The sequence below is a fragment of the Lissotriton helveticus genome, chromosome 4_1, assembly GCF_964261635.1.
Source record: "Lissotriton helveticus chromosome 4_1, aLisHel1.1, whole genome shotgun sequence".
Taxonomy (NCBI): domain Eukaryota; kingdom Metazoa; phylum Chordata; class Amphibia; order Caudata; family Salamandridae; genus Lissotriton; species Lissotriton helveticus.
In genome coordinates, this window is record NC_136063.1 from 454,811,436 (window position 1) to 454,825,486 (window position 14,051).

General features: G+C 49.7%; 1 protein-coding gene across 2 annotated transcripts in view; it reads left to right on the forward strand.

The window, feature by feature from the left end:
• Positions 1-14,051, forward strand: part of TRIQK (triple QxxK/R motif containing) — a 359,682-nt gene that overhangs the window by 138,439 nt on the left and 207,192 nt on the right. The window contains exon 2 of one of the 2 annotated variants that reach the window (XM_078687048.1): positions 2,590-2,646. In XM_078687048.1, coding sequence (XP_078543174.1) covers positions 2,598-2,646 — 49 coding nt within the window. In that variant the 5' untranslated portion in view covers positions 2,590-2,597. Of the gene's footprint in view, positions 1-2,589; positions 2,659-14,051 lie in introns of both variants that reach the window. The other variant, XM_078687047.1, reaches the window with a different exon arrangement.

Here is a 14,051-nt window from a genome sequence, read left to right on the forward strand (position 1 = left end):
AATTCAATTTTCACCAAACCTAGCAAAGGCACATCTGCATATCAGGCCCTAACAGTTTGCCAAGTTTGGTGTCATTCCATTCAGCCGTTCGGGCTGTAGCCGTGTCTAAAGGTCCCTATGGAAATTAACATGGGGAAAACACGTTTTGGGACCCCCTTTCGGCCCCCGCTTGACGAATCCCCCCGAAACTTTCAGGGAAGGAGCGGAGCGGAGCTGGCTAAAATTCTGGAAAATTACACACAGATTCCTCAATCGGCGCCAAAGTTATTCCCAATAGAATGTTGAGCGCATATAGATATATAATTTGCTCAAATTCAAATTCTCAACAACTACTGGAGGGATTTTCACCAAATATAGAAAAGGCACTACTGCATACCTGTCCCTACAGGTGTAATTCCGTTCAGCTGTTCAGGCTGTAGCCGTGTCTAAAGGTCCCATAGAAAATGCCATTTGAAACATTTCAAATTCAATTTTCTCAAGAACTACTGGAGGGATTTTCACCAAACATAGCAAAGGCACATCTGCATACCAGGCCCTACCATCCTGCCAAGTTTGGTGTAATTCCATTCAGCCGTTCGAGCTGTAGCCTTGTCAGAATGTCCCTATGGAAATGAACATGGGGAAAACACGTTTTGGGACCCCCCTTTTTTCTCGGCCCCCTCTTGACGAATCCCCCCGAAACTTTCAGGGAAGGAGCGGAGCGGAGCGAGGCAAATGTAAGGAAAATTACAGGCAGATCCCTCAATCGGCGCCAAAGTTATTCCCAATAGAATGTTCGGAATTTCCTATGGTAACTAGGTCCTAACTATATATACTAGTAGGTAATATATACATATCATCAGTGCCTTCCTTACATCGTTTGGGAATTTGGAGTCGGGGGTTGCTTGTGTTCCAGTTCAGAGGAGACATGGCCCAGCAGTTTGGACTGTTATTGTTTTAATTAGAAGTGGAGCATGGCTAGAGCGGACATTTGGTTGGGCTCATTTGAACTGCAGAAACGTGGGTTTCATTTACATCTACCGCATGCGCTGACGAAGGCCAAACCGGCCGAAATGCATTTGCCATTCATTTGTAATAAACGGAGCTGCTTTTCAATCCCCGCCGAGGCTTCTGCTTCTTTCACTTGAGAGGAGTTTCCTTGTTTCATCAATTTCATGCGTACTCCAGAAGCGCGTCTCAGAAGCCCCCTCATCGCAAGTGGCCTGGAGATTCTGGCTCATGCTACGGCATTTTGTTTCTTTCATGTCATGGAAAATCTCCAGGCTCGCCAGCAGTCCGAAGAGATTTGGAGCGGTTCATCGAGGCATTGCCTCAACTTGGACGGGTTGCACTGTCCTCCTGCCCCCGCTGATTTTGAACTCGGACATATGGCTGATGGGGTTAAAGGGGACCCGAGGCAGCACCACCAATTGCGGGGTTTTAGAACGTTATGCAGAGTGCCCAACCCCCAGCTATTTTCTTGGATTTCACCGAGAACGACCCGGAGCACCACTCACCTGGGAGCCACTGCTGCATCCTGGGAAACTGAGTCCTGAGATTTTCTGTGACCAGCTGAACTGAGTAAATTAGTGCCGAGGGGCGGAGCGGACATTTGGTTGGGCTCATTTGAACTGCAGAAACGTGGGTTTTATTTACATCTACCGCAGGCGCTGACGAAGGCCAAACCGGCCGAAATGCATTCGCCATTCATTTGTAATTAACGAAGCTGCTTTTCAATCCCCGCCGAGGCTTCTGCTTCTTTCACTTGAGAGGAGTTTCCTTGTTTCATATATATTTATATATATATATATATATATATACACACACACACACACACACACACACACGTATATATCTATATCTTACCTCTGCAAGGAGTCGGGGGTTGCTTGTGTTCCAGTTCAGAGGAGACATGGCCCAGCAGTTTGGACTGTTATTGTTTTAATTGGAAGTGGAGCATGGCTAGATTGCTTAGAGTTGTAACCTGACTGAAGTGACAATGTGTGCAAAATAATATTGAACTAGAATGTAGACAAAAATAATTACCAGAAGCAATCCAACATCACTCTTTTGTTTTTCTCCTGTGTCCCAATGGAAGCACACGGCTGCAATAGATTGCTGACCTGATTTAAAGTTTGGTAGATGGATTCTCTTATCACAGGGTCTTATTACAAGAGCACTTATAATAAGATGGACAGGATATCCGTGACATTTGTGACGGAGTACGTGTCTACTGAACTCTAACTCAGGTCCAGAGATGGGCATGTGCTGAGTGGCTGTGCTATGACGCACAGAGGAGATGAGGGCAAGCCATCTGCTTTAGGAGACACCATTGCTTTTAGTGATTTTGTATGTTACTGATGTGCTTACTATGACGTATGACATACTCTTGAGAAGGCATGTTTTATTAAGCCTTGGAATCTAACATATTAGAAAGCCTTCAGATCAAAATGCTCTAGTTAATAAATAAATGTGAGTTTTGTATTCCAGAATGAAAGTACAGGAATGTAGCAGGCCATATGTGTTTCCCTAAAAATGAATATGGAAAGGACACAAGTCATACTGTTTTCGCAGTTGTTATACTTTAATAATCCTTTTTTTTCCTCGCAGTTGCCGGTATGGGTAGAAAGGATGTGTCCACAGCAAGAGCTCCTGTTGAGCAATACCGTAAGCAAATAGGTAATTAACCTTTTGTCATAAATGATAAATATGTTGCATGACTCACTGAGTGATCCATAAAAGCACCAATCATTACATAGACACTTCTGAGGTATTACTACAGACAGATGTAGATGCTGGAAGACCTAGTGCTGTCAGTACTTTAAACATTGCATGTAAAAAGTAGTACAGAGGTAGTGCGCTTCTTCATCTTCATCTATTTGTGCTCCCATCATTTTTAGGTCGAAGCCTACCAGACAGCATAGCTGTCTGGTTTATTAACGACATCTGGAGGGCATTCGGAAGGCTTCCCTGGGAATGCATTTTGCCTGCTGCTTACCAGTAGCTTTTTGGTTTGTAAGTCACATTTTCTTGCTTTCTATTTGTTGGCTTTATTTATTTTAGGCTGTCCACCTTGAGTTTGTCCCATCCCTTGCCCAAACCTTATTTACAATATCCTTTCCAGTACTCCTTTTCTGTAAACAGGCCTTTAAATCGTGTTCTTATCTTGTCACATTTGCTGTGCATTCAAAGATAGAGATCAACTGTCAGGCTTATCTTCATAGGAAGCTTGAAATTTACTTTACTTTCTTTGACTTCAAAGTGAGAGGTGTGGCGTAGGGAGAGGTGTGGCGCCGCGGCCAGGGCAACTGACGCTGGAATCTGGGGACCACGGTTCGATCCCCGGCTCCGGCGGCAGGTTAGCCCAGCACCATGTGACTCTGGGCAATAGCTCGCTTAATCTTCCCGACGGCCCCCAGCGCCTAGAGACCCTTACGGGTGATTGTGCGCTTTACAAATGTGGACTTTACTTTACTTTAAAGTGAGAGGATTTATCTGACAATCTTGCGGACTACTGGGGGTAATTCTGAAGCTGATGGAAACAAATATTTTAATACCCAAAAAATCAATACACTAGGTGATGACATTTCAAAACATAATCGTTTGTGAGCTGAATACTTTTATCAGTAAAACAGTATGTCTGTGCAAATGTTGAGGTCATTTCAATTGAAGATGAGTTCCCTGTGGTGGCAGCGTGCTATCCCACCATGCATTCTCTACTTTACACCTCTTCACTCTACTCTGCACCACTCCATGCCACTGCACTCTACTCTGACCTACTCACTACACCACTCCACACGGCGTCACTGCACTCTACTCCACACCATTCCCCTCTATGCCATTTCAGTGTATGCCTCCCTATTGTGCATCACTCCATGCTAATTCACTCCACCCCACTCTAGTCTACTATGCACCACTGCAATCTTTGCCACTACAGTCTACACCACTCCACTTCATGCCACTCTACTCTGCTTCTATACACTCTGTCAATGATCTCTACTCTGTACCACTCCAATCTACACCAGGGCACTCTATGCTATCCACTCTATGCCACTCTAATCTACTCTGCACCAGTACTCCCTACGCCACTGCACTCTACCCTGCACCACTCCACTCTACTGCACACCATTCCACTCTGCCCCACTTCACTCTAATCTGTAAAAATCTACTCTCTGCCATTCCACTTTACACCACTGCAATCTAAGCTGCACCATTGCAGTCTGTGCCACTCTACTCTACTCTGTACCAACTCTACTGTACTCTACCCACTGCACTATATGCCAATGCATGCTTCACCACTTTACTCAAAAACAATGCACTCTTTGCCAGATTCCTCTACGCCAATCTACTGTGCACCACTTCAGTCTGTGCCACTCTACTCTACTCTGCAATATTCCATGTCCCTGCACTCTACACTATTGTACTCTATGCTACTCTGTTTTACTCTGAACCACAAAACTCTATGCCACTGCTCTCTACACCACTCTACGTTTCACCACTCTACTCTGCCTACACCACTCTACTCCACTGCACTCTATGCCACTCTGCTATACACCACTGCACTCTATAACCGTCAACTTTGCAACACTGCACTTTCTGCCACTGAACTCCACGCCACTCTGCTCTATGCCACTGCACTCTGACACTGCAATCTACTCTGCACCACTCTTCTCTACGCCACTCTTCCATTGCACTCTAAACCACTCTACTCTGCATCAGTCCACTCTATGCCACTGCACTGTACACCACAGCACTCCACTCTGCACTGCTCCACTCTACTGCACTCTATGCCAGTACACTCTAAGCCACGTTAATCTTCTCTGCACCACTGCACTCTATGATACTGCACTCTACGGCCCTCTACTTTATGCCACTGCACTTTACACTGCTTCACCTTACTCTGAAATAATCTACTCTATGCCACTGTATTCCACCTGCACTATTCCACTTTATGCCACTCCTCTCTAATCTACTGTACTCTGTGCCAATGCACTCTACACCACTTTACTCAAAACCAATATACTCTGTGTCATTGCACTGTATGCCCCTGAACACTATCCTACAGCACTCTACCCCATTGCACTCTACCCCACTGCACTCTACGCCACTGCACTCTGCACCTCTTTACTTTGCACCACTCTACACCACTGCTCTCTACGACACTGTACTATGCAAGACTGCACGCTTCACCATTTAACTCTGTGCCACTCTACACTCTATGCCACTGCACTCCCGGCCACTTCACCACTCTGCGGTATGCTACTTTACTCCACTGCACTCTACGCCACTCTAATCTACTGTGCACCACTGCACTCTATGCCACTGCACTCTGCACCCCTATACTGTACTATGCACCACTCTACTGTATGCCAATGCACGCTACTTTACTATGCACCACTGCACTTTAAGCCCCTGCGCTCTACACAAGTCAAGTCCAGGCCACTCCACTACACTCTGCACCACTCCACTCTACTCTAAAACAATGTACTCTACACCACTGCACTCTATGCCACTCTACCCTATGCTGCCGCACTCTACACACACTACTGTATGACACTGCACTGTCCGTCACTCTATTCTAAGACACTGCACTCTACCCAATATAGTCTACACCACTTCACTCAAAACATATGCACTTTTTGCAACTTCACTCTATTCCAACTACTCAATTACACCACTGTGCTCTAAGCCATTGCACGCTATGCCACTTTACACCATTGCGTTCTACATCAATGCTCTCTATGCCACTCTATTCTACTCTGCACCACTGTACTGTATGCCATGGCTCTCTCCAGCACTCTGCTCTGCAACACTCTGCTCTACTGAAGTTTGCAGCAATGTACTCTAAGACACTCTACTCTGCAAGACTGCACTCTTTGCCACTGCACGCTACCCAACTCTACAGCATTGTGTTCTACATCACTGCACGCTATGCCACTCTATTCTACTCACACTGTACTGTTCATCACTGCTCTTCAACACTCTATTTTGCAACACTTTACTCTACTGCACTCTTTGCCAATGCATTCTACAACACTGCACTCTAAGATACTCTCCTCTGTGACACTGCATACTCCGCCATTGAACTCTACGCTATTCTGCACCATTGCACTCTACTCTGCATCGCTCAACTTGACGCCAATGCACTCTATGCCGCCACACCTTATGCCACTCTAATCTACTCTGCACCACTGCATTCCATGCCACTACACTCTATGCCACTCTACACCTTCGCACTTAATCCTGCACCACTCCAATTTACCGTGCACCACTTCACTCCACTCTGAAACAATCTACTCAACGCCATTGCACTGTAGGCCACTCTTCTCTACCCGATGCACCACTTCACTCTACGCCATTGCACTCCACGACACTGCAGTCTACACTGTGCCACTCCACTCTACTCTAATCTGCACCACTCAACCCTACGCCACTGCACTCTACGTCATTTTACTCTAAACCAATGCACTATAAGCCTCTGCACTCTATGCCAATCTATTCTGCACCACTGTACTTTATGCCACATCACACTAGACTACTCTACTGCACCCAACACTCTGACGCTCTGTTTCATTAAAGTGCAGTCCAGTCTACTCCACTCTAAGCCACTCCACTCTACAACGCTCTACTCAACTCCCTCTATACAACTCCATGCCAGTTTACTCCACTCTATTCTGCGACACATTACTCCACTCCAGTACTTCATCCTACGCCACTGCACTCCATGACACTCCAGTCTGACACTACTCCACTCTACACCACTTTGTCATTCCACTTTACTACACTACTCCCCTCTATGCCACGCCACTCTAGGACAATCTACTCCACACTACAACACTCTACTCTGCGCTACGCAACACCCTCCATGTCGCTCCACTCTACACCACTCCATAACACTCTCTGCCATATGCTCTGACACAATACTCCAATCTGACAGTGTACTCCATTCTACAGACTCAACCCTAGGACACTCTTCTCCACTATACGCCCTTCCACTCTACGAAACTCTTCTCCCTCCCCAAACCTATTGTATTGTATTGTAATTGCATTTATATAGCGCTTACTACCCCATACAAGGCGTCCAAGTGCCTTTTCGGCGAGTAGGACGCTACGGTGGGACCCAAAAGGATTAGTGTTGAATTAGTATAGTGAAATATGAAAGTAATGAAAGTGGTGGATAGGTTAGTCAGTTATTTTGATTCGAAAGGATAGAAGAGGAAAAAGGTTTGTATTTATATAGTGCTTGTTACCCTTGATGGGCAATATCACGCTACTCCTGAAACCCATAAAGGATTAGTGGTGAATTAGTATGGTGAAATATGAAAGTAATTTGAGTGGTGGATATTAGTCAGTTTTTTGGAGTGAGAAGGATAACGGAGGGATAGAAGGGGGAGAAAGGTTTGCATTCATATAGCGCTTGTTACCCCTGAATGGGTGTTGAAGCGCTTTTTTGGTGAGTAGCACGCTACTCCGGAACCCATAAAAGGATTAGTGTTGAAAATTAGTGTAGTGAAATATGAAGTAATTTGAGTGGTGGATATGTTATTCAGTTATTTGGATAGAGAAAGGTAGCGGCAGGAAAGAAGAGGGTAAGAAGTTTGTATTTCTATAACGCTTGCTACACCTGATGGTGTTTGAAGCTCATTTTTTTTTGGGTGAGTAGCACGCTACTCCGGAACCCATAAGGATTAGTGTTAAATTAGTATAGTGAAATTTGAAAGTAATTTGTGTGGTGGAGTGAATATGTTTGTCTGTTATTTTGATTGAAAAGGAGAGTGGAGGGATATTGGAGTGAAGGGTTTTGATGTTTTTGTAGGGGGAGGTCATAGCAGTGGGAGGAGGCTTTTGGATGAGTAAAAAGGGATTGTGGAGGGGAAGAGGCAGAGGGAAGAGTTTAGAAAGCTTTGTTTTGGGCATCTGTATAGTAAAAGAGGTATCTGAAAGAGACACGTTAGTGATAGATTCCTTACCTTAGAATATCCCCAGGCGTCAGACTGGATCCGGAAATTTTTGCGTAGCAGTACCCTTGCGCGTCGGTAGGCGTCGTCTGTGGCTCCGCATCCATCGTCGGCGTCGTGGGCGCCGTGATGACGTCGTCGGAGTACTTAGACGCTGCATCCGCGTGCTGACGTCAGTTCTTCTTTTTTCCACGCCAGCAGCGCAGATCCGGAAAAAGTGGCACCTTAGTCTTTTTTGACTAAACTTTTTTGATCCCTTTTGATCTTTCTTTTTCGAGTCTTCGACTCCGTACGGTGCCGATAGGGATGCCAGGTTTTAAACCCTGTGAGGCCTGCGACCGGCTGATGTCGGTCACCGACCCTCACCGTCGGTGTCTCCACTGTCTCGACGTCGACCACGACGATAGGACCTGCGCCAGGAAAGGTCCCGATCCGGACGGAGGTCGAGGGACCAGTCGCGGGAGCGGAGCCATCGGAGCTCCGGGAGTCGACATCACTCCTCAGGGGCGAAGTCGTCAGGTAAGCACAAGAAGTCGAAGAGACGACATCGCTCTTCCAACTCCCCCCGATGCTCGCACGACGCGGCCGGGGGTTCAGGTGGCACCGCCCACGCGGCTCCGTCGGAGTCGCAGGCGTCGCGTCCGGCCCCATACCCTCCGGTCCCTGGGCCGCGCGCGACGCCGGAGTAGATCGAGCGGTTCCTCATGGCCATGAGGTCCCTCACTCCCCCGACAGGCTCAGCGGCGCCTTCAGGCCCAGCGGACCCGTCTGGGGGTCCTAGCGGGTCGGGGGCTTTGGCCCCGACGCTGTCGGGTGCTTCGGCCCTGGGGCCGCCGACGCCTTCGGGCACGGCGCCGCAGGCCCCCAGTGGATCCGGTTCCGGATTCGGGTCGCCGCCGGTGGACCTAACGACCTCCCCGGCGCCGGTCCCTCAGGTGTCACCCCCCTGGCTGGGCGCTGCTTTCGACGCCGTTCGGAGAGTTCAACTTCCATGAACCGGCCCCATTATTTGATCCCCCTGAGTACCAGGAGATGGGTGATGAGGAGTATTGGGAGGGGTCTGAGGACCCTCTGACACGAGAGTGTCAGTCCCAGGAGGACTGGACAAGTGGACTTGGGGATGCCAGTGATCTGGACACCTCGCCAGTCACTGGTTTTGTCTCCCCTCCTACCGTGGCTACGGAGGAGGGGGCTACCTACAGTGTGGTGCTGACGCGGGCGGCCAAGGCCTTGGGCCTTGAGCTCCCCGTCGCGGCCGTGAGGACTAAACTCCTCACTGAGGTCCTTAAATGGCAGTCAAGCTCGGCTGAGCCTCTGCTGCCGTTTAATGAGGCCTTGACCGACGTTCTTTTGGGCACTTGGTCCAGGCCCGCTACAGGATCGCCTGTAGATCGGAACGTGGCCAGACGCCACCGCCCGGCCCCGGGCGACCCTTGTTTCCTGTCCACCCACCCCACCCCTGAGAGCCTGGGGATCCAGGCCTCTAATTCCCAGACCACATTCTCGTCGGCTCCGCCTGACAGGGAATCCAAGAGGTTTGAGCAATACTGTAAGAAGGTATTCTCCTCCCTAAGTCTGGGACTGCGGTCTTCCAACACCGCATGCCTCTTGGGCCGCTACACCCACTCCCTGTGGGATACGGTCACGGACGTGCTACCAGAATGCCCGTTGGAGGTACGGGCTAAACTCGGCCAAGCCCTTGTGGAAGCCGAGATGCGGCACGTTATTCTATTCGGTGTGGACTGGATACCACCGACTCACTGGGCAGAGCGATGGCAACGACGGTGGCGATTCGTCGCCACGCCTGGTTGAGGTCCGCCAACTTCTCGGCTGATGTCCAGAATACACTTATGGACATGCCGTTCGATGTCCGTCGCCTTTTTGACGACAAGGCAGACCATGCACTTGAGCGTTTTAAGGACTCCAGGGATACGGCTAAGTCCTTGGGCCTCTCGGCCCCGCGCCAGTAAACGGCTGCTTTTCGCTCCTTTCGTGGCCAAGGAAGGGGTGTACCCACACCTGCTGCCAGCCACACGCCGCAGGGTAATACCCAACGCGGTGGCGGCCGTGGAAACCGCCGTGGCGGCGGTCAGGGACAACGGCGAGGACAGTCCACACCTTCCCCCGCAGCATCCGCCTCAAATCCCTCCTAGTCCGTGCTTTAAGGCCCATGTGTCACCAGTGGGGGGCAGGGTTCGCCATCACCTCCTCCACTGGCGCACTGTCACGTCGGACAGGAGGGTGGTGCAAATCATCCGAAGGGGCTACTCCCTCCCCTTCGAGGCGACCCCTCCAGCCATGCCACCGCGGAACCACCGTATTTCGGGGGATCATTTGTGACTTCTGCAGGAGGAAGTTACGGCCCTCTTGGCCAAGGGGGCCATCGAGCGCGTTCCTGGGCCAGAAATAGGGTGTGGTTGCTACTCCCACTACTTTCTGGTACCCAAGAAGGGCAAAGGGGGCCTACGCACTATCTTGGACCTACGGAACGTCAACGGCTTCCTCCGGAAGGAGAAGTTCAAAATGCTGACACTGGCTCAGGTCTTAGCTTCCCTGGACCCAGGAGACTGGATGGTAGCGTTGGACTTGCAGGACGCTTATTTTCACATCCCCGTTCTGCAGGCCCACTGGCGTTACCTGCGGTTCACGGTAGGCCACGAGCACTTTCAGTTTACCGTGCTCCCCTTCGGCCTTACCAGCGCCCCACGGGTGTTCACGAAGGTGATGGCGGTGGTCGCAGCTCATCTGCGCAGGTTAGGGGTTTCAGTCTTCCCCTACCTCGACGACTGGTTGTTGAAAGCGGGCTCGCCCCAAACAGTCGTCAGCCACCTCCAGACAACGGCAAACCTCCTGCACCTGCTGGGGTTTTCCATCAATGTGCCGAAGTCACACCTGTGCCCCTCTCAGAAGCTCCTCTTCATCGGAGCGGTTCTCGACTCTGCTCTGTTTCGGGTTTATCCTCCCGAACAGCAGTTCCGGGACATCCAGGCTCTGATTCCAATCTTTCAGCCTTTGTCCCGTGTCTCGGTCAGGTTGACGCTGCGGCTTCTGGGGCTGATGGCTTCCTGCATCCTTCTGGTGCATCACGCCTGGTGGCGGATGCGGGCTCTGCAGTGGGACCTGAAGTTTCAGTGGGCCCAGCATCAGGGCAACCTATTCGACCATGTCCTGATCTCGGAGGGCACTGCGAGACCGCTGCAGTGGTGGCTCACGGACCGCGATTGGGTCAGCGGCAGATCCCTCTCCCTTCCCCAACCGGACCACGTAGTTGTGACGGACGCGTCCCTCCAGGGCTGGGGAGGCTACATGGGAGAGGCGGAGATCAGAGGCCTCTGGTCTCCGGCGGAGTCCCGGCTCCATATCAACCTTTTGGAGCTGCGGGCGATTCGTCTAGCACTGAAGGCATTCCTCCCCTCTGTTTGGGGGAGTGTAGTGCAGGTGTTCACGGACAACACCACCGCCATGTGGTACTGCAACAAACAGGGCGGGGTGGGGTTGTGGACCCTTTGCCAGGTGGCTCTGCGCCTCTGGCAGTGGCTGAAACATCAGGGCGTGAACCTGGTGGTTCAACACTTGGCAGGTTCTCTGAACGCCAGGGCGGACGAACTCAGCCGTCGGTGCATGATGGATCACGAATGGCGTCTGAACTTGGACGTGGCGCAAGGCCTCTTTCAGCATTGGGGAGAGCCTTGGTTAGATCTATTCGCCACAGAAGAGAACGCGCAATGTCATCAGTTCTGCGCGTTGGAATTTCCAAGGCGGCACTCGCTCGGAGACGCTTTTCGTTGCGAGTGGAGTTGCGGTCTATTGTACGCCTTTCCGCCTATACCACTTCTGCCCAGAGTGCTGAAGAAGATCAAGTGCGACCGGGCCCAAGTCATCCTTGTGGCTCCGGACTGGGCACGAAGGTACTGGTATCCAGAGCTACTCAGTATGTCAGTCGATCCCCCGGTTCGTCTGCCTCTTCAGGTGGACCTTCTGTCGCAGCAGCAGGGGACGGTCCTCCACCCGAACCTGTCCAGTCTCCACCTCCATGCTTGGAGATTGAGCGGCGACAGTTGAGGCATTTTGACTTGCCTCCTGAAGTCTGTAATGTCATTCTGGCAGCCAGGCGTCCCTCCACAAAAGCGGGATACGCCTGCAGGTGGAACAAATTTGTGGCATGGTGCACAGCAAAGGCTGTGGATCCTCTTGCTGCCCCTCTTTCTGAGGTTCTTCTCTTCCTTCTTTCTCTTGCCCAGCAGGGCTCTGCTCTGGGCACTGATTCCTATGGGCAATCAATGGCAAATACTGATTCGGTATTTACCGAATCGGTAAATACCGAATCTTACAGATTCGGTAATTGAAAAAGAAGAATTACCTACATCTCCCTACTTCCAATTTACCTACTCTTAAATACCGAATCGGTATGATTCGGTATTTAAGAGTAGGTAAATCGAGATTACCTACATCGGGCCCTAAGTGTTCCAAATGGAGTTTGTTCCACGGTCGACAGGTGGATGGATATAATGTAGTTTTAGGTGAGTCGCTTAGTGTTGTTTTATGGTGGAAAGCAAGCAAGTGGTGGTCTGACCAAATGACTGGAGTTATAGTTTGCAGAGTAACTAGTTCGGTATTAGCAAAAATGACATCTAGGATATGTCCAGCGATGTGTGTGGGTTTGTGGACAATCTGATGCAGGTTTAGTTTGTCTATACCACTCCAGTCTTAGCACCTCCACTTCACTCTACTCTTCTCTGCCATCCCGTCTCTCTCACATTCCTCTCTGCCATCCCACTGCTCTTGCTCTCTGTTGTACGCTATGTCGCCCTGCCTCTGGCCGTGGAACGTGGAATCTGGAATCATGCATTACATGCAGTTGGTTCCAGATTCCCCCCATTCCGACTAGGCGGTTGCTGAGGCAGGAGGTTATGTACTCTATTCCTAACTTGAATAAATCCTGCCTTTCTTCACTTACCTGGCCTCCGGTGTCCGATCCATCTACAATATTTTGGCGACGATCCTGCGAACCCCGCCTCCTGCTGCCTGCCCTCTGCCATCACGTTTTCCTTACGGCTGGTGCTGGACTCGGAGTGCTTTGGGGGCTCCTTCTGCGACTCGGCGCTCATCCCTGAACCTTCCCGCTTCTGTCCTGATGGTGCCGTGAGTCTGCTCTTGTTTCTATACTTCTCGAGAAAAGAAATTAATTTTGCCAGTTAACGATCAGTTGCGGCCTTCCCCGAGCCCTTGTTGCTAGGCACCGCAAAGCATCGCGCGCACCTTTACTCGAGCTGTGACTCCTTGGTCGCGCGCGCATCACGTCATCACGTCTCCACGTCTCCTGACAGCACGCACGGCGGCCATTTCCGACAGCTCTCCTTTTGCCAACGACGACGTGTGCTTTTCTTGCCAACCACGTCGCAAATTCTTGATTTGAACCATTCCAACTACAACTGGAAGTTAAAGGACACGGCGCAGGGTGCTTTTATCACCAGTCTTCGCGTTTTATTTTAAAAAGTGTCAAAACATTTACTATTTTTATAAAAAATGGGAAAATAGAATTAAAAAAAAGTAATTTTTTTTTTTTTTATTCATGCATTTTATTCTACTCCCTATTTTCAAGATAGTAAAATAAAAATCACACTTCTACAAGGAACCAGTTCATCATATTCAGCCTCTATGCATTATATTGACCTGCCGACTTATTTATTGAATTTACAACTTTTCCTGCCTCAGCCTAATTCCGCATTGATTACCTTACAATTTCTTATTACTATGGCCACGACAGCAAATTCCACCATTGCACCTCCTCCCCCATTTCTGGCCGAGGGAGATACACCTATCTTAGAATGGGAAGAATGGATTGGTGTCTTTGAAAATTACCTTGAAGCCATTGATGGCCTTAGATTTCCCTTGTCTCGGAAAAAAGCAATCCTACTAAACTCTCTAGGCAAGGGAGGTCAACATACATTCAAGTTTCTACCTGAATTACGTGGTGCAGATGGTGAGCTGGTTGAAAATCCATATATGGAAGCGAAAATGAGACTTGAGAAGTACTTCGGAAAGAAAGTGAACATTGTCATGCAGAGACACAAGTTTTATACTATGCCTCAAAAAGACAAAGAATCTGTTGAC